This window comes from Centroberyx gerrardi, chromosome 5, assembly GCF_048128805.1.
Source record: "Centroberyx gerrardi isolate f3 chromosome 5, fCenGer3.hap1.cur.20231027, whole genome shotgun sequence".
In the NCBI taxonomy this organism is placed as follows: Eukaryota; Metazoa; Chordata; class Actinopteri; order Beryciformes; family Berycidae; genus Centroberyx; species Centroberyx gerrardi.
The window spans coordinates 28,356,428-28,375,726 of record NC_136001.1 but is presented as its reverse complement, the minus strand read 5'-3'; the positions used below and the strand labels follow the sequence as shown (position 1 = coordinate 28,375,726).

At 49.0% G+C, this 19,299-nt stretch overlaps 1 protein-coding gene across 1 annotated transcript in view; it reads right to left on the bottom strand.

Moving 5' to 3' along the window:
* Positions 1-19,299, bottom strand: part of ndrg3a (ndrg family member 3a) — a 31,717-nt gene that overhangs the window by 7,385 nt on the left and 5,033 nt on the right. Inside the window, exons 2-3 of the mRNA XM_071917417.2 lie at positions 12,461-12,544; positions 9,783-9,815 (exon numbers count right to left, since the gene is read on the bottom strand). Coding sequence (XP_071773518.1) covers positions 9,783-9,815; positions 12,461-12,517 — 90 coding nt within the window. The 5' untranslated portion in view covers positions 12,518-12,544. The remainder of the gene's footprint in view (positions 1-9,782; positions 9,816-12,460; positions 12,545-19,299) is intronic.

The following is a 19,299-nucleotide window of genomic DNA, read 5'->3' as shown; positions in this document are numbered from 1 at the left end:
GGTATATTAAAAAAATAAAAAAAGGTGGAGTGAAAAAACTTCACATCAAACACCACCTGGGCGCAGAGGGATGTGGCTTAAACACAGACCGGACTATTTAATCACACACACACACACACACACACACACACACACACACACAAACTAAAAACCCGATGACCAACAACATGTGGGGTTTATATCTAGGATTGAGGATGCAGTGCATGCACCCCCTGTCTCCACCATAGAGCCCCAGTGCCCTTGGACAAACAAAGCACTGAATAGGCTGTCTGGGAAACGGAGTCTTTTCATCCGAGGGCCTGAAACACACAGCGCTCTCATAAGTATGACTGCGCAAAAAACCCTGAGTCATTGCCTCTCCTGAATGTCTACGCAGGAGGGACCCATTAAAATTCAACGGGCTGAAACTAGCTTCACTCTGTCCAACACGTTTTTTGAATAGCTTTCTCTATCAGGCACAAGGAAGGCCCAAACTAGAAGAACCTCACAGCGCATCTGCAAAGGCGTTACATAAAATGGCTGAAAGATGTTTATCAATGCGATTCAGCTTGAATGACTGCATGACCATCTAGCTTGGTAGAGGTAAATGGGGGGGAAAAGTACTTAAAGATGACACAGCAAAAACAAGCAGAGGTCCTCATTAGTATTTATGGGATTCAGAAGTGATGTAATGGGAAGTGACGCAATGTACAGGAAGTGACAAAGCCATTCTCAGGCCCGTCTGCAAACTTTCCTCAGGCTCGGGTCACTTCGGTACCTCTACAGAACCGCGGCATCTTTTGACGTCACACACGCACGCACGCACGCACGCACGCACACACACGCACGCACGCACGCACGCACGCACGCACGCACGCACTTCCCAAGGTCAGCATGACTTGCCGCTGCGTACAAGGGTGCGCGTGAGTGTGTGGGACGTAGGTACGTGCATGTGCGACGGGCGGGGCCCAGCGCTCGCCCGGTCTCGAGGCCCGCTGGTCATCAATAATAGAGAGAGCGGAGAGACACTCAGGTTATGGCTGAGAGACGGAGGGGGAGAGCAGCACCTCACTGTGACTGCACACACACACACACCGCCATTTTCACTCCCGGATTCCCAGTTTAGGCGTCTGGCTGATGGATATGTGTCAGAATCTCTCTAGAGGTGTTGAAGGTTACTTCTCAAGGACAAGGCTGCAGTATTTTGTGTCTCATCCTGACAGCATCAGGGTGACAAATCTCTATCTGAGTGGGTGTCCTGAAAGAGATTAGCCTGCGATGTACCTCACATACGAAACACAAAAGCTGTACACAAAGAAAACAACACAGCCTCAAAGGAATCCACACCTACCAGCAACTGTGTTACAATCTACAGCTTCACAGTAGCGATTATATCCTCTCTTCCTGGCATACAATAAACCCCTAAGAAACTCTCCTGCTGATAAGAGGCACTGCAACCATCTGAGGCCTTTTCAAGCTTAATGAAACGGTTCTGCAGTCCCGGGGCTGGGGGGCAGAACAACCTGTTATAGGCCGAGGAGAAACCTCTCCCCATTTGTGTCGCTGCAGACTTTTGGAATTTAGGCAAGGACGGTGTCAAGGACACCCAGTGTAGGAGGAGAAGCTTTGCTCAAAGAAACGGGGCGAACACAAACACACACACAAAAATGCAGGCTTGCGCAAATACTTGTCTCGTGCCGCCTGCATGCACTGTACATGCGCCCACAAAGGCATACACGCACCAATAGCGATGGAAATCAGAGTCAGGAAATGAAAACGTTGATAGCGACAGAGGGGGGAAATAGAGAATGAAGATGAGATAGATAGGAGAGAGAGAGAGTGAGAGACGGAGAGAGTCTGGAAGTGGATGAGAGGAAGTAGAGCATGAAAGTGAGGAGGGACAGAAAGACAGAGACAGGAGGTGAGAGCGAGAGGAGAGAGGGGTGCCGTATGACAAACAGAAGGGTGTGCCTTGGAACAGAGAGGACGCATTGCTTTGATTTATTATGCCTAACCAACCGTGTCGGGACACAAACAGGAGTGGAGAATGAGGGAGGAAAGTGGAGGAGAGGGCCCTTCATCCAGCCAACTCCTGTGTATAGCCTGTATTGATCTGAGTGCTCTGCCTCTCATCATCTCCACACACACACACACACACGTATGTGCACACACATACACGCAGAGCAGCAGCATCACAAGAAAACAGACATGGGGCGGGGCAGCTAGCCTGGAGAGCCTGAGGGAACAAGAAGGAGAGCGCTGCAATGGCTGAAACCCCACTCCCCTTTAACACGGTTATAGTGGCTAGTAGCCGGGACAAAGTGTGTGTGTGTGTGTGCGTGTGTGGGCGGGGGGTTGTAGCTGGAATACTGAGGATTCAGCTTAGAACAGTCCCAGAATGAAGGAAAGCAGCAGGAGAGGAGGGAGGAGGGAAAAGGGGGAGAAGAATGATAGGAGTGCCACAGAAATTGAGGGGAAATATTATTCTACAGGGAAGGGGATTGGTGGGGAGAGGGGAGGGGGTGAAAAAAGGAGAGCAGTATGTCATGCTGTTCCTCTTCCCGCAATCCTTCTCCTGTCTACCACCCCCCCCCCCCCTTCCCTGTTTTCCCCGCCCTGACAGGAACAGCATCAGTCACCTCAGAGAGCAGCATTACAGGGCAGAAACGCCAAGCAGCCTGCAGCTTGCAAATGACTAACTGTACACACACACAATGCAAATCTCCTGTGTGTGTGTGTGTGCTTGTATGTGTGGGCTCAAACACAGGTACATGGCGACCTGCTCTCCTTTGACACAAACACACATGCACCCCCTCCCGCCCCCCGCCCCCCGCGACACACATACAATGTGTTCATGTCATCGAAGCGGTGGGTAAAACAATACTAACTCAAGGTCTCTGTAAGCGAAGGAATGAGCCAATCCAGTGGTCGTGGTGTGTTGTTGCTATGTGTGGTGGTGGTGGGGGGGGGGGTGACCTCCCTACCGCCCCACAGTGATACATAGTCAGGGACAAGGCCATGTTATCAGTGGTAATGAAAAAAAAAAAAAAAAAAGCAACACTGGAACTATGCACCATCCACAGCCATTCACTCTCAAGTGCACAGAACAGGCACTAAGGGGCACACACACACACACACACACACCTATATGGGCATGAACACCAGCAGGCACCCTGGCACACACAAATACAGGTGCACGGATGCATATAAGTGCACTCACACACAATGGACGCCCACTTGCAGACAGGCACGTACACACACTCCGGTTGTGGCATTTGCAGATTCAGAGACACTTATGCACCTCACATACAGTATATGCATCTTTCATATCATCGCATTAAAATGCACCACTGCGCCCTGAGCATGTTTCGCCTATGCTGACCGCACACATGGGTACTGTATGACCTGCACGCACACACACACACACACACACCCAAGAATCCTGCAGACAAATGTTTCGCCCCCACACTAGCAGCTGCCCAGAGAGAAAGCTCAGCCTCTCAGCCGTCTGCCTACGGTGGTGACAGGCGAGTCAGGAAGACCCCCGCCACTTCCAGCCGCACCAAGAACCAGCTGCTGTCAACCTGGCTAAAAAGGAAAACTGCACAACAACCTTCACCCGAACCCGCCCCCCCCCCCCAACCCCCCGACCCCCCTCCCTGCAAGGACCCTGCGAGGTGTGTCAAGGCAAGGCAAGACGCGGATCACTCACCACTCCATTCCCAGAGCATGCAATCTGGTCCAGGTCCAGAATAGCTGACATGTTTTCCCACGCAGGAGAGGAGTGTGTTATGCTATGTACGTGTGTGTGCTGGGCAGCTTTGAAGATCTCCACCAGCAGGAGGGAGGGCGGGTGGGTGGGTGGGAGCAAGGGAGGGTGGGATGTAGAGTGAGGCAGAGAGAGAGAGAGAGAGAGAGAGAGAGAGAGAGAGAGAGAGAGAGAGAGAGAGAGAGAGAGAGAGAGAGAGAGAGCGAGAGAGAGAGGAGCGAAGAGGGAAGAGACACAGGGACTAGCTGCACTTCCTGACAGCGGCGGAGTGAAGCTACAGCAGCCGGCTCGAGCAGCAGCAGCAGCAGAGAGGGAGAAGAGGGAAGAGAGAGAGAGAGAGAGAGAGAGAGACACGGCAGAGGGAGTGAAGAGGAGATGGGCAAATAATCTGAATGAAAGCAGCAAGGGGGGGAGGATGGATAAGATGCAGAGAGAGAGAGAGAGAGAGAGAGAGAGAGAGAGAAGGAAAAACCACAGAGAGAGGGGGAGGAGAGTGAGACTGCAGTTTGTGCTTTGTAGGCACAGTGCGTCCGTGCATCCAGCCACCGCTGCACCTAATTGGATTGCGGAGGGTCAGGTGGTTAGAGGGAGGGGGGCGTGGCTAGAAGAGAATGGAGAGGAGAGGGAGCGGGGGAGGGAGGGATGGGAGGGAGGGATGGGGGGGTGGGTGGGTGAAAGAGGGATGTTGGGGTGGAGGCATGCAGGCAGCCCAGGAAACAGACAGGCATGTGACGTCACGCGGCGAGGCTGATAAAGTGAAGCTGGAGGAGAGGAGAGGAGAGGAGAGGATGCTGACTTTGACTGCTCACCCCTGGACTGTGTTCTGCATCAGCAAAATGGCCGCTGATCGCTGTGATTTACCAATACCTGGCTCCAGATTTACTCTCGCTTCACCTTGTTAGGTGAGATGAATTTGAATGAGCTCACTGAAAATCTATTCATCTGAGTGGCCAAAATTCAGTTAGTCACCTCCAATTTACAGACAAGACTGAGTCAGTCAATGGGAATAGTGTAAAATTCAGCGGTCTGACATGCACCGATTGCTTCTGCTGCGTGACGATGACTATCCACTTCAGCTTTGTTGCAATTCTCGGCTCTTAGTGCCACACTACTGCATTGTGTATATCTTCGTCATGCTCAGGAATCCATTTGAGTATTGACGTTTAACAGAAAACAACCTTGAGGTGACCTGATTATGTTCTGTGCAGAAAATATAACTCCCATAAAAGGCTACAAATGAGCAGTACAAAAACAAACATTTGAAAACAATTCACATAGTGCACAGACATTAGTTGTGATTTTTTTCCCTCAGCAGAAGAACTGTTGAACATTCAACACTGCATAGGGATGCATTTCCCCTAAACCTCCCTCTGAGTCTATTGATTCACGTAGTTTATTGATCTGTCATTTTCTACTCTCCTCTGTCATCTGCACAAGGCAAATGATAGCAGTGAGGGTAATGCGGTTCATGGAGTCACGCCTTTGTTTAAGGTAGGCTGCTCCGCGGGACCAATGGGACACATGCAGACAGTGCAGAATGGGAGGGATTATGGAGTCAAGCGACATTTCATTGGTTCCTCGGTGCAGCAGCAGCAAGCTTAGTTGTAAACTGCCAGTGTTTCTCCTCTAAAGTTGCCTGTGCTGCCCTACAGAGGGTGCCACTGACACACATGTACTCGCATGTACATTTAAAGGGATAGACAATTGTTATGTAGACAAATGTCGTTCCCATATAGTAATACAAGTAATAGGCCTATCCATTTTGCACTGCAGTCTATGGTGCCCCATAGTGTCACACCGAGAGAGTTGCAGCACTGATACTTGATTTCCCTTGGGCAAGGTTTGTAACCTAGAATGCTTTCTCTCATAAACAGGTGATATTGTTTCATTACAGTCCGTCTAGTTCCATCTCCAAATATTCACGCCAGATCGTGGTGGTGATGATGTGTGACTGCTCACATGGCAGAAATGATTGAAGATGGAGGTCACACATCATCAGTCAGTCACACATCATCACCGCCGCGATCTGGCATGAATGACAGGAGATCGTGGCGATGATCACATGTACACCAGTTCATGGGCAGGGCAGAGACCGGCGCCTCTCTTTTGTCAGACCGTGAGTCATCCAACTGCCTCAGCACAGAGGTCCTGTCTCTGAGGACAGATGCTCTGTATCTGGTCCTGTGTAGCTCAATGCCATGTAGAGTATATTCATTAACACTGCCAGAATTAAGGGTTCGATCCCCACATGGCCACACATGCTAAAAACGAATGCACTCGTTAAGGCGTTTTGGATAAACCCATCCACCAACTGGCATATGTTATGTTATTCCCTCTAAATGTGCTGCTTTAGCTACATCTGTACAATACACCATTTTATTGAGAATCCTGAGCTCCCATTTAGGACTTTTAAAAAATGTGAAAAACATAGTGGACTGCAAAAGCGCCACACAAAGGCACAGCCCTCCAGCCACACAAAGAACAGGCTTATGGCGCCCTCTGCTGGGCTTAATGAGACAGTGAGGATTTTTAAAAAGCCAAAGCCATGACTTGCAGCCATTTGTTCCAATAAGAAAGTAGACAGCTCTTTCTTGTCTTTGTGCTGCAGTGGTACAAGGTCGAGCAGATAAAGGCATCAAATGTGAATACAACAATCACATTTCACACCTGATCACTGATGAATCAGTTAGAGATATTATAGACTATATGGGAAATATTGTCAATAAATGAATAGACTATTAAAAGGCAACAATCTGAAGCAAGAGACTAAAATATAGCTGTAAAAATTCCACGAATCCCATTTCGACCTCCTCTCTCGCTCCACAGCACTCTCCCGTCCGCCCTGAGCCGCTCTATTTTTAAAGCGTACCGTCAGCCATTTCCATGTCCGTAGAAGTTACTCAATGTTCTTAAGTGTGCACTTTAAAACACAGAAGGTCCCGTGGGTGGAGGACTCTGACTCACATCCCACACACCCCCCCACCACCTCCTCCTCCTCCTCCCCTTCCCATGGCATAAGCAGGACATCTTAGGGGACACGAGACTGCAGCACCACACCCTCCAGGTTCTCCTTCCTGCACCCCCCCCCCCCCCCCCCCTCCCCTCTCTGCCTCCCCCACCCGTCCACGCAGAGTGACGGGGCTTTGACATCACCGCTGCAGTGCCGCCGGCCCGCCTGTAGTGGGAGCTTTGGTCGCAGGGAGATGAGATGAGGAGGAGAGCAGCTGGATTCATCCTCCAGCTGCAGCACTGGATTGAAGACCCCCTCCCCCCATACGCTGAATGCATTCATGTGGAGTACGCTGTCTGCTACATGTCTCGCATTGCATGTCGGGTCCTGTACCATGTGTCAGTATGTACTGTGATAGTGGTAGTTATGTACGGTGATACTATAGACGTTATTCACACAGCAGCCATTTTGAACTTAAGACTCAGGGTGGGAAATTCTACCCGGAAGAACAAGTTCAGCTATGTCTTACTGTTGTGTACCAAGAAACACACATACAAACACATAAGACAAACATTTATCATTTCACAGATTCCCCAGTGAAAAATATGTTGGGAGCAAATGCATCTTAAGAATCCACAGGGATACAAGTTCACATTTAGGTAATATATTTGGCCTACTATAGCTGGCTAGGTAGCTACTTAGCAGCAGGCTAGCTAGTAAGCTAACGCTAGCTTACTTCCCTGCTGAATTCAAACAGTTGTTGTTGTTCCTGAGATCCCTATCTAACTGGTAGGTCTACCTGAAGTCCTCACTTATGTGTTGAAGTAACACCAATCTTTCACGCAGAGTTCAAAGAATCTATATTTATCTTTATAGATTCCTTGGCAGAGTTTTCCACCCAGAGTGTGATGTACTGTAAATTCAAAATGGCCACCATGGGAATAAGGTCAAAACCTATACCTACACTCCGCACCAATGTCACTGAGACAAACTCTGGTACAATAATTGCAGCTGGCGAACAAATTACACCTTCTGGCCTTGGACTGAGTCACACCCATACCTCATGTGTCTCCCTCAACTCCCTCAACCTCCCTGCTGTCTCAGGACACAAAACAAATATTTTGGGGGCGAATGGAGAGGAATGTCACATTGGGAATATGACCGAGCTGGTGAGTGAGTACAACCAGGACCATTTGGTAAGCTGGTGTGTGTTGGAAGAATATGAATATATATTAGTAACAGTGCAGACAGGAGCACATGAGAGAGAGCATGCACCAAGCACCAAGCCTGCTCCAGCTAACATGCTTACTCTCCTCCCCTACCTGCAGTAGCTATATTTAGCCCTGGTGGGATGCTGGAAACTGGCATGACTGCAGAAAGTGAGGGAGGGACGAAGAGTTTAACCCTTCGCAGGCACGTGGCTCGTGAAACACAGCAGTCCGCCTGCGTCTGGGAAATGATCCCTTCTTATGCGGGAAACTCATCCCTCGCAAGAAAAGCAAATTATCCCTCACATAGCACGGAGGCTGAGGGACTGCGAGCCAATTCACCATGCAAAGCATCATCAAAGGCTGGGATTTGGAATACTGCCCGCTCTATGTAGGGCAGGCCAATACCCCTTTCTTGAATTCTAATGTTTCCTACATTATCCCCTAAAATGACTTGAGTGAGGCTGTAATGCTTACTCTGGAAAGAGCAGATGCAATTTCCCCAACACTATATCTCAGCGTAGAAGACGTTGGCTGAAACAACTATTAAAAGATGTCGGAAATTGTTGTACTTGTACCGGTCTGCATTTCTTAAAACATGCGAGGTCCCATCTGGGGAATAGTTCCTATGAGATTCCTGACATTTACTAGGAAAGTACGGTCTGTAAAGATCCTCTATTATCTGTCACAACAACCAGACACAAGAGAGAACCACCTCTGCACACACACACACACACACACAAAATAACATACCGTCCCAGAAAAAAGGAACTAGAAAAGAAATTGAAGGTATGAGGATCTGGATACATTTACATGGAAAAAAATAGTGTTACAATAGATATTAAAAGTTAAGACAAACATTGTATAAACTCACAAAATCAGCCTCCCATTCATTTACAAAGGAGCGTCTCCAGACTGTATAACAGAATAGATTACAGTTCTCTGGTTTCTAGATTTGGGCGAGTTGCTCATGTTTGCACGCTGCAAAAATTGTAACTAAAGGTTTTGATTCATTTGTCAAATTAAACTTAACCGTCTCTCCCACAGCATGGCCCGTCTTGCCCTGCCCCCCCATCAACAGGCTCAAGGCCAGGCTTGGAGGAAGAAGGGATTAACATTGGGCTAGGGGCCATTAGCCGAGGTGATCCAGCGGTCACTCCTAATGCCGTTGTTTTTAGGAAAAGGCACCAACAAACACACAAATAAGGCCAACCTCTAAATGCTGTTTATGTATCCCAAACCCTGACCAATGTGTATTATTTATGTATTGCCTTTTCATATTAGTACAAATAATCCTCACACATACCAGTAAGTACACACACACACAAGTAAAACAAAGAAAACCTGTAAACAGCCTCTAAAATGAACTTCTTGTCTCCCCTGCCAAGGTCGGGTAAACCAAAAAAAGAATTACCTGCCAAGAATAATTTTCACCAGCCAAAATAATTTTCACAGAACTATGTCACCCTACTTGTTTTCAATCTTATTTTGTTTACAGAATCAGATACTGTGTTAATTTAAAACATGCTCACTCATTTATATACAGTGGATCATGTTTGTAATGCATCATGAAGTGATGGCGGACCACATGCTGTATATAACCAAGGTTTTCATATGTTATCGTCTCAAAATATTACCATTACCCTTACTGATTTATCTGCAAAAAAACACATTTTATCAGCATTTGGCTCTTGGCGGGTGGTAATTTGGGACTCTGGTGGTAAGTGGGGAACAATGTTCAGATGTAGGGCAGCAGGAGGGGGTTGAGAATGGGGCCACGTCCCACTGCCTCCCCCTCCACTAGCATACTGTGGCTCCCCAACCCAGGCCAGCACAGCAGCAAGTGTTTTAGGTAGAAGCAGAGAGCAACACTCACCTGGCAGTCAAAGTCTTGAAAGTTGCGTGAATTCTGCAAGAAGAGAAAAAGAGGAGAATTAGAAGATATCGTAGGCTCATAGGAGACATTTTTCTACATGTGAAGCCAGGACCACGCTTAATGCACACTCGCGTTAATTTCATTCATTTCAAATGAGAGACTCCATTACCGCTGCATCATTCCATTGCAGATGCATAGCATTGCAATGCAGGTGTTGGATTTCTTCTTCTTGTGCGTCGAGTATGTATGCATACTTGACATACATAACTAAAACAAATTCAGTTTTCCCCCCCGTTTTTTTACAGGCTCTCTGTGATCTTTGGGTGATAAATACATTTTGTCAGTGAAACAGAGTAAAAAATTAGGTTGTAATACTACAATCAACCAGGTCTAATCCGTTTGATCTCAATACATTTGAGCCATGGGATGCTGGCGTAGAACTCTGCAGAGTTTGCAGCAACGTAAGTGCATTACGGATTAAGTGTGAGCCTGGTGTAATGCCTACCAGTATTTGCTGTGGATTTGGTTGGGTGCTGAGGTCTGTCCTTAAGATGATCCACATCAGATCGAGACTTTATCAATAAAAAGGTGCATAAATGGAGTTCCAGTACGCAGGTTTTACTATCTTGACTTACTGCTGCCAGCACATCCTGATGTGTGTGTGCATCAGTCCAACTGTTGTGTTTGGTAGGACTACATGACTACGGCTAAAATGATAATCTAACCTGCATGATTTTAGGAACAAATCACCCCAGTAGACTTAGGGAGGCTGAGAGGGCTACAGAGCACATGGTCAGAGACAGAGGGGCAAGTGGGCAGCAGACAACAGAGAAGGTTCTCCTGGGATTCAATTCTAGGCCAGACCAGAAGGGTACACACTGGTCCAGAGGAGGGGGTCGGTTGCTGCTGTCCCCTCCTTCCTCCTACTCCTAAATAACTGTGCAGCTGATATCATGGGAACAATCTGATTCTGACTTAAGCCTATACAAACCCATCGCTTTTAATATTGTGCTGATGGGGAGACGTGATGGAAGTCCTTTGGTTTATTTCATATGAGTGGACTCCAACATGTCAATAACATTTCTATGATGCGATTACAGAAACTTGTTGAAACACTGCTGTCATGGCACCTTGATGACTTGAACATGCTGGTGAGACAAGAAACTCTGATTGGTCAAAGACACAATGCATCAGCGCTGATCATTTGCATGAATCATGTATTTTATTGGTTGCTATGCCAACTCTTGCACTACCCAGGGAGCTTGTTAGCAGTTTTTCATGTCGTCTCCTCTTATGTATGCCCTACTTTGAAGAAAACTTTACTCAGTACACATCCGTTGGTAACCGTTATATAAAAGCCACAGTACCAGTTAGGATGTTCTTCACTGCTGTTAGGGGTACCTCGGTGCTGCTGATGGTAATCAGCTGTGCTTTGTACCTTGCCGCATCATCTTTGTACCCATAATCACATTAAAAAAATGCCCTGTTGGATATCATTGCTGCATTACCTGCATGGAGAGAAGACTGTAGTTTCCTCATTTCTAAATAGGAGACTGAAATTCAATTGCCTCTCTTTGTCTCCTATGTCATCTGTCTTCGAGACTCCCCTGTTTTCTCTTTTTAATGAGCTGGCCACTAGGTGGAGTGAGAGGTCAGCTCTAGTCTCCTTCAATCAGATGAGTTTTATGGCGTCGTCTCCCACCTTGTCACCTCGCACGAGGCATCTACGCAGCCAGTCAGCCCGTCGCCGAGCCAGACGGGGAGGGAAACGCACTCAGACCCACCGCTGAGGAGTGACGCAACCCTCTCAGACCTGATACATCACCGCTCGCACCTCCTCTGAGGCGCGACTCCCTCCTAACTGTTGGTGACAGTTGCCTGAGGGGGGGGGCAGAACATCCCCGCTGGGAGGTAACGAGGGCCCCGTCACCCAGACACACCCACTTCCTGACCGGGGCCCCAGCCCAGCCAGAAGACGATGAGCTGCGGCGATGGAGCGGGGAGGATGAGGAGGAGGAGGGGGAGGTGGGGAGAAGAGGCTGGGAAGAGCTTTGATCTGCCACTGGGGGGTTTTTCTCTTCCATACTTCCTTCCCTCCCTCCCTCCTTTCTCTTTCTCGTTTTTTGCTTTCTCTTGCGCTCCCAGAAATAAAAAGAGATGAGTTTCTGCCAGTTTCTCCTTTGATCTCCCTTTCTTCCCTCTTGCTTTCAGACCGCCTTCCCCAACTCTCTGCCTTGCTCTCTCCCTACACGTACCACCCCCACTCTCTCTCTCTCTCTTCCTTCTCTTCCTCCCTCTCTCTCTCTCTGCCTTCCTTCTCTTCCTCCCTCTCTCTCTCTGCCTTCCTTCTCTTCCTCTTCCTCCCTCCCTCCCTCCCCTCTGTCTTGCCTCATTCCGTCTACAACCTCTTTTTCTTCCATTGACTTGCACCCCCTTCTTTTCTTCCCCCTCTCGACAGTCAAGCAGATATGAATTATTCACTTTGATGAACGGGACTGCAGAGTGTGCATGCCTGGCGTATTAGTGTATGCGTTTGCCTGAGAGTGCCATGTGGGGCGCTTCTTCAGTTTAGGAGTGCACCACACATCTGTCAGTTTGTGTGTATGTGTGTGTGTGTGTGGTTGCACGGTCGCACGCCTGTTCCTTTAGCAGGTGGTCACTGTCCTGCTGCCCCTCACCTTATTGGTCAGCAGTGGCTTGATCTCAGTCAGCTGTACATCCTGCAGCTCATCCATCTTCCTGTCTGGTCGCTGTAAACCGCTCTGCCCAAAGAGAAGAGAGAGAAAAACACTCATTAAGACTAAGCATTGTCAGTTAGGCGAGCAAAGCAGCTAAGTGCTGCATACTGAACTCCCTTTGTAGTTCACTGGTAGCACAAATGAACACGCTTACTAATGGTGAGAAAGATGAAAATGTAAAAGCAAGTATTTTTCTTTGCATCGCTCCTTCGGGAAACGAGAGAAGGTGTCTGGATTGATTCATGCTGAGCTCATGCTTAAGAGCGGTTCAGGTCGGGGGCAGTTCATGGCAACACAACATACTGATTGATCCATTAGTATGGGGCTGAAGGAGGCAGCAGCTAGCGGTGGTGTGACCCCAACCCTGCCGGCTCCCTCGGGCCTCTGCTCTCTCTTTCTCTCTCTCTCTCTCTCTCTCTCTCTCTGTGTCACACACAGGTTGGCACACTGTGGGATACGCATGTGATGATGCAGGAGCCAGCTGGGGAGGGGGGTGAAGGGCAGTTTCTCTATCAGTTCTGAGAGAAAGGTCACCCTCCCAGTCCACACACACACACACACACGCACACACACACACAAAGGGGACGAGGCCAGGTATAACAAGGAGCACTAAAGCCCACCTCATTTGTTTTCCCCTTGAAGCCAGCCGTTTGTCCCTGCAAATAATTACTGAGCAAGAACACAGACACAAAAATGTCCCCCACCCCCCTCACACACACACACACACACACACTCCCCCCTCTTCCTCTTGCACCGTACCTCAGCAGCCCTGCCAGCCTGCACAAGGTGAGGACAGGAAGTGGTGTTGAGTTACCTGGCTGTGCCCGGGAGAGCGGCTCATGTTGCACGTAACAGCAGATGGAGCCTCAACTCTCTGCCTCTTTTAGGTCAATGCTTACAACAGGTAGACAGGTAGAGTCAAATCAGCCTGCACCGCACCGCAAACAGCCCCCCCATACAGTGAAACCACACTCAGAAGAATGGATGGGCATGCAGCTGACAGAAATCAGTGAGAAATAAGGTCAAATTCTATTGGGCAGAAGACCAGCCAATAGGAGCGGCGACTACAATCACTTCCTGAGTCAGAGCCCGCCCCCCTGGAACGACCTTGGGCTGCTGTATCAGATAACCTTCAGGGTTGGGTAGCACTGGGTTTAGCAGTCCAACAAAATTCAAAGTAGGTTTGAACTTTTAGACTTTTGATGGAGCATATATGACCTATTTTTTAAATTTGGTTGAACATTTTTTTGTCCAGCACCAGTTAGAAACTTAAAACATTTCTTTGGTTTAGCAGTGAAACAACCACAGGTGGGACCAGCGGTGATGACATCAAGGCAGGTCTGAGTCAGCAGGAATTTCCTCCTCCGATCGCCTGACTGAGGCCTGGACAGACAGCTGCCCCGTGGACGCATGAATCAACAGTGGTCAGAGGTCGCCCTGCCCTGGGAAGAGACTGCACCTCGCATGGAAACAGCCAGGGAAGGAGATGGGCACAACCGAGCACAATCCTCAAATTACATAAAACAATATAGGCATATCAAGCGGCGGAAGTACTTAGCCATCAGTGCGGAGAGTGAAAATATGCTCAGCGAAATCCCTGCTGACAAATCCGGCTCAAGGGTGGAACTAAATAATATTTAGACAAGCGAACAAGAAAAAAAAAAAAAAAAGAAAAACAAATGCTCTGCGTGCTTGAGCAGATTGAGCGTATTGGCCGGATCAATCCAACACTTCCTCAGGCTGTCACAGAAAGTGGGATGGAGGCAAAGGCCGCTGTAATTGTAGCCGGCTAATCGAGGTGTTAAGGGAGAGGGGGTCAGGGGAACCTTACCCCAACTGATAGACTGACTGGGTGGTTTTCACAGCCCAACCCCACTGACCCCTTACTGGGTTACCTGGGAAAATAACAATCACCCCCCATGCGCTTGCTCCTTTGGTTTCAGCCTGAAACAAAGACAAGCGCTCCCCGAGGCTCTCACATATCTCACTCCCCCTTAACCTCGCATCAAATCACCAGGTCCCATTTAGCAACACCCACCACCACCACCACCACCACCACCGTTTCCTACCCACTCCATCCCCGCTCTACCGTTTAGCATGCACAGCTGTTGCCATAGAGACAAAGCTGGTTGCCAATGTTTATTCTAAGCTAGGCTAGCCCCGAGGGACAGATGTGAGCCAAGGAGACAAGGGGAACAGATAGCGGTAGAAACGAGAGGAGCACAAACGGAAAGTAAAGCTCAAAACATCTGCTTTCAACGGCGATTGCCGCTGACAGTCCCAGTGATGAGAAATGAGCCGTGCTGACGCGGACTCCGTCTAGGTCTGGCAGCGGAGCTTAGCGTAATTGCGGTAGGAAAATCGGGAAAGGCGGTCCCACATGACAGAAGGGAGAATCTATTTGCAATCTGTGTGACTTGCGAGGCTTGTCCCATATTCATACCATACCATTAACATGGATGAGGATGGGGGGTTGGAGGGATTGAAAGAGCTGACGCCGTGGAATGAGTCCCTCTGGCCATAATATCTAGGAGAGCAGGGGCTGCCTGGTGTGGCGGATTGCTCTTACAAATGGCCTCGTTGAAAAGCCATCACAACCTGTTTTACTCCGCTTCCACCACTTGCAGACGAATAACACACGAACGACACTCACACTTGATTTCCCTCATCTGTTCTTCGGGCCAATTTCCCCGCACGGCATGTAGCTGCCCGCGCGGGCCTCGTCTCGCCCCCGCTAAATATCACGCCACGGCACCCGGCACTACATTAGAGCAAGGCGAGGGACGAGGGGCCCGCGCTCGCCGAACAAACGACAGCGGGGGGAAATGGTGTCAGAGGAAAGCCGCACGGGGCCCTCTCCGCACGGCAAAGGTCAGCCTTCACTACCGCCGAGCGCCAGCGCTGCCTCAGGGAGACTCCGGCCTCCGACACAGTGACACCGCCGGAGGAATTGCGAAGAAAGGTTGACATCTGTCAGATTAATAACTGGATAAGTCCGTCAGCTATTCCCAGTTCCCTTCCCCCTCCCCCTCCCCCTCCCCCTCCTAATGCCTGACACACATCTGCCTGTCCCGACGATGCAAGCGTGCACATGAACACATAGACCCACAGTGTCTCTGTTAACAAAAGGGAGTCCTGTAGTCGCCATGTCAGCAGCCGGCACTGAATGATCGATGAAGAGGACACATCCCCTCCTCCTCCCCCTCCTCCTCCTCCCTCCCTCTCCCTCTCTGTCTCTCTGTGTCTATCCATCTCCATCTCACCTTGGGCCGTCAGGAAGTCTGGGAAGGCTGCATGACGGACGACCGAGAGCCCAGCTGCGATGCTGACCCCTCCTTTAGCCCTTTCCATTAGTCCTCTCTCCTCCTTTTCACCATGGCAACCGTGACTTCGACTTCCTCGTCACCATCATCATGATGGCCCTGCTTTGACTCTGACCACGGGTTGACCCTTGTGAATGTCACCATGGCGACCTTACATTAACCTGCCTCCGGGTCTCTATGGCGACACTGACTCAGCCGTCCAGCACATTGCCATGGCGATCTGATATCAACTTATACCTTTCATTGGTGCTGCTGATCAAGCTCTGTGTCACTGTGGAAGGATAAGGGTTTTTTTATATTCACCATGTAGGTCAGAAGGCTTCCTTGACCTGAGAATTGTGAAGAGCTGGATGCATAGCTCAGTTCTCAGGTAGCACAAACAACATTTTTGCTAAATATGGATGATTTCTGCCACAGCATGCTTCACATTTGAGGCAGAAATCATCCACAAAAATCATCATCCTTTAATCCTCTACATCACTGCAACATTAACACCTCATCATCACTGTGGCGGCCAAAACCTCTACATGGGAACCCGATGGTGACGGATCTACTGGGGAGAACAAGCTGACACTTAGCAACTTGCTTCCAAGCAGAGGATATGGTGTTGTCTGCCTGTCTGCTTCCACAGTGGGCCAAATTATTTTAATGACAGCTCCAATTACAGAAGAACACGAGCTCGTCCGTCCTCGTCCGGGGCGCGGGTCTTCAGTTAGCACTCAGCCAGGCATCAAAAACACAACAGAAATAGGCCAGGACAAATTCCAGAGATACCACCCTCCTGCCAACCATTCAGACAGCCTAACCTCCATGTCTGCCCGTCTTTGTGTGTATTCTGCTGTCAGGGCTACCGCCGAGTGGAAACGACTTATTTCTGGGCAGCCACCTATGACGCATTACCCTCAGGCTGGAAGACTTTTCCATCCAGGGATACATCACTAGAAACGTCTCCCACCCTCCACCCCTCCCCGCCGGGCCGAGCCAGTGTTTACAGTCCTCAGTCAGCGGAGGCGGTAATCCGCAGCGGAGTAACAACTCTGCGTTAACGGACTGTGACGAGGCTCAGTTCCAGATTATTGCCCTAACCCAGGCAGTTTGGTATGAGAATTAGAAGAGGCAAATCCCTTCATTTGGCATTTTCTACCAATAACACCGTGAGGGATGGGAGGAGTAGGAAAACTTGATGTTCCGGTCCGGTTCAATCAGAGGTTGAGACATGAGACCCAGGAGAAGATCCGATCTGAAGCCTGCTCTTTCCTTCTCCATCGTGGAAAAGCTGATCCAATATACACATATGTAGTCAGCAAACACACTATACTGTACCATACTGTACATGAACAAGCACAGAGACCCATCCACCCACACACACAGCTCCCCATGCTCCCGTCTACTTAATTAAAAGGACGGCATGCTCTCCTGAGGCTCCATCATCCTCCTTACCGCTCACACCATCCTCCTGATACGAGGAGACAGATGGTATTTTTTTTTCTTCTTTTGACAATATAAAGATACCCGCGACTTTGATGAGACACCTCTCTGATGTCTTTTTCTCTCATGATTTTATCAAAATGGACTAATCTCATCCACTATCCTACCTCAAAGTATGGACTAACTCCCCACTCTAAATCAGTCCTAAAGGCGAAGCAGCTTTTTAAAAAAACAAGCCACACGCCTGCCAAGATATCAATTCACAAATTGGATGTAAACATACAGAGATATGCACGAGGAGACGCAAATGACCGCCGAATATGAGAGAGAACAAAAATAACGTCCCATTACCTGCAAAGACAGCCGGAAATCGATTCCTGAAGCGCTGTGAATTAGTAGATTAGCAACTCATTCTGCCAGAGTGGCTATTTTAAGACTGCCGTTAATAAAAAGGAACAATGCTAGTTCCTCCCAACGCCGACCCTCGCTTTGAACGCTTCCAGGATGATAAAAGGTCTAATACATGCGGCATCGCTGTAATGGACTCATCCCCTCCTTTATTGAAAGCCAAAACAGACCGTCTCAGTCACTCCCACAGTTAATATCCTGAGTCTCCTACCAGCAATAGCTCAAAATGCAGGTGAAGAAAAAGGTTGCTCGGGTTGTGCTTAGACGGTACATGGATATTACACACACAGGACCGATATTGCGAATGCTGCTGAGGTAGAACACACACACACACACACACACACAGAAGGGCACTTATGAGTGGGCGGAGACCCATGACCTTGTCTTCTGCGTCCCGATGTCCAATCACAGTTTGTGGGTGTCTCTTCAAAACATCTGTCAAGCATCTGATGACCCACCCGCTTTCTGGCCGGTCTCACCCCTCGCTCCCTGGCTGCCTCCCTGCATCTCCTTTTGTAGGACCTTCTCTTTTTAGCATGATGTGAGCGTCAATCACTTGAGTGTTTCTGAGCATGTGTGTGTGTGTGTGTGTGTGTCTGAGCAAACGCCCGGTTCATTAGCAGAGTTCTTCACTGGCACGTAGTGGCCACTGCACTGATCTGTCTGCCAAAAAGGGGAGCCCTGTCCTTCCAGAACACCCCCATCCCACCCCTAAACACACACACACACACACTGCCTCCCCTCCATCCACCCCCTAAACTCATTGAGGATTGGGAACAGCCCCAATCGCACACACACACACACACACACACACACACACACTGCCTCCCCTCCATCCACCCCCTAAACCCATTCAGGATTGGGAACAGCCCCAGTCGCACTCACAAATAAACTTCCGTGTAAACAGGCACGTAGCCTCTACACACACACACACACACACAGATGGCTTAAAAGCACAGTGTACTGCTGGACACAGGCAGTCATCACCACACAGACACACACCTGTACATACACACACGCACACACCCCTCTTTTGCTGCAGGGCCACTGAGCGCGAGACCCCTCTCATTACTCTGTGAGGGCTTTTAAAGAATTGCACTACTGCTTGTGGGGCCACTTTATCTGCTAATGGTCTTATGAGATTAAAAAAAACAGCATCTGGCCATATTGATTTATAACCTCATATCTATTGGCTTCATATCATCAGCAGGCTTCACCCCACACACACACACACACACACACACACACACACACAGAACATCCTACTGGCTTCCTAAATACAGCGCTATGGTCCGAATAATTATTTGTCATGATTTCCAGCGCCAAGCCAAATTTACTGCGCTAATGCGAACCCCAGCCGGGACCCACGGCAATATTTCCCAGTCATGAAGTGATGTTCCAGACCAGTAAACCGGAAACTCAATTTATCCATTACATCAGACAAGGAAGTATAAGTAGCAGTTATGAATTCTGCATGAGCATGATATGTAAGGCAGGGTCCTACGTGTGTGTGTGTGTGTGTGTGTGAGGGCAGCTGTGTATGTGAGTCGGCCTTCCCATGTTCCCGCAGCCTCGGTACATTGTACAGCCAGCCAGCCGGTCTCTATTTTGGTCGTCATG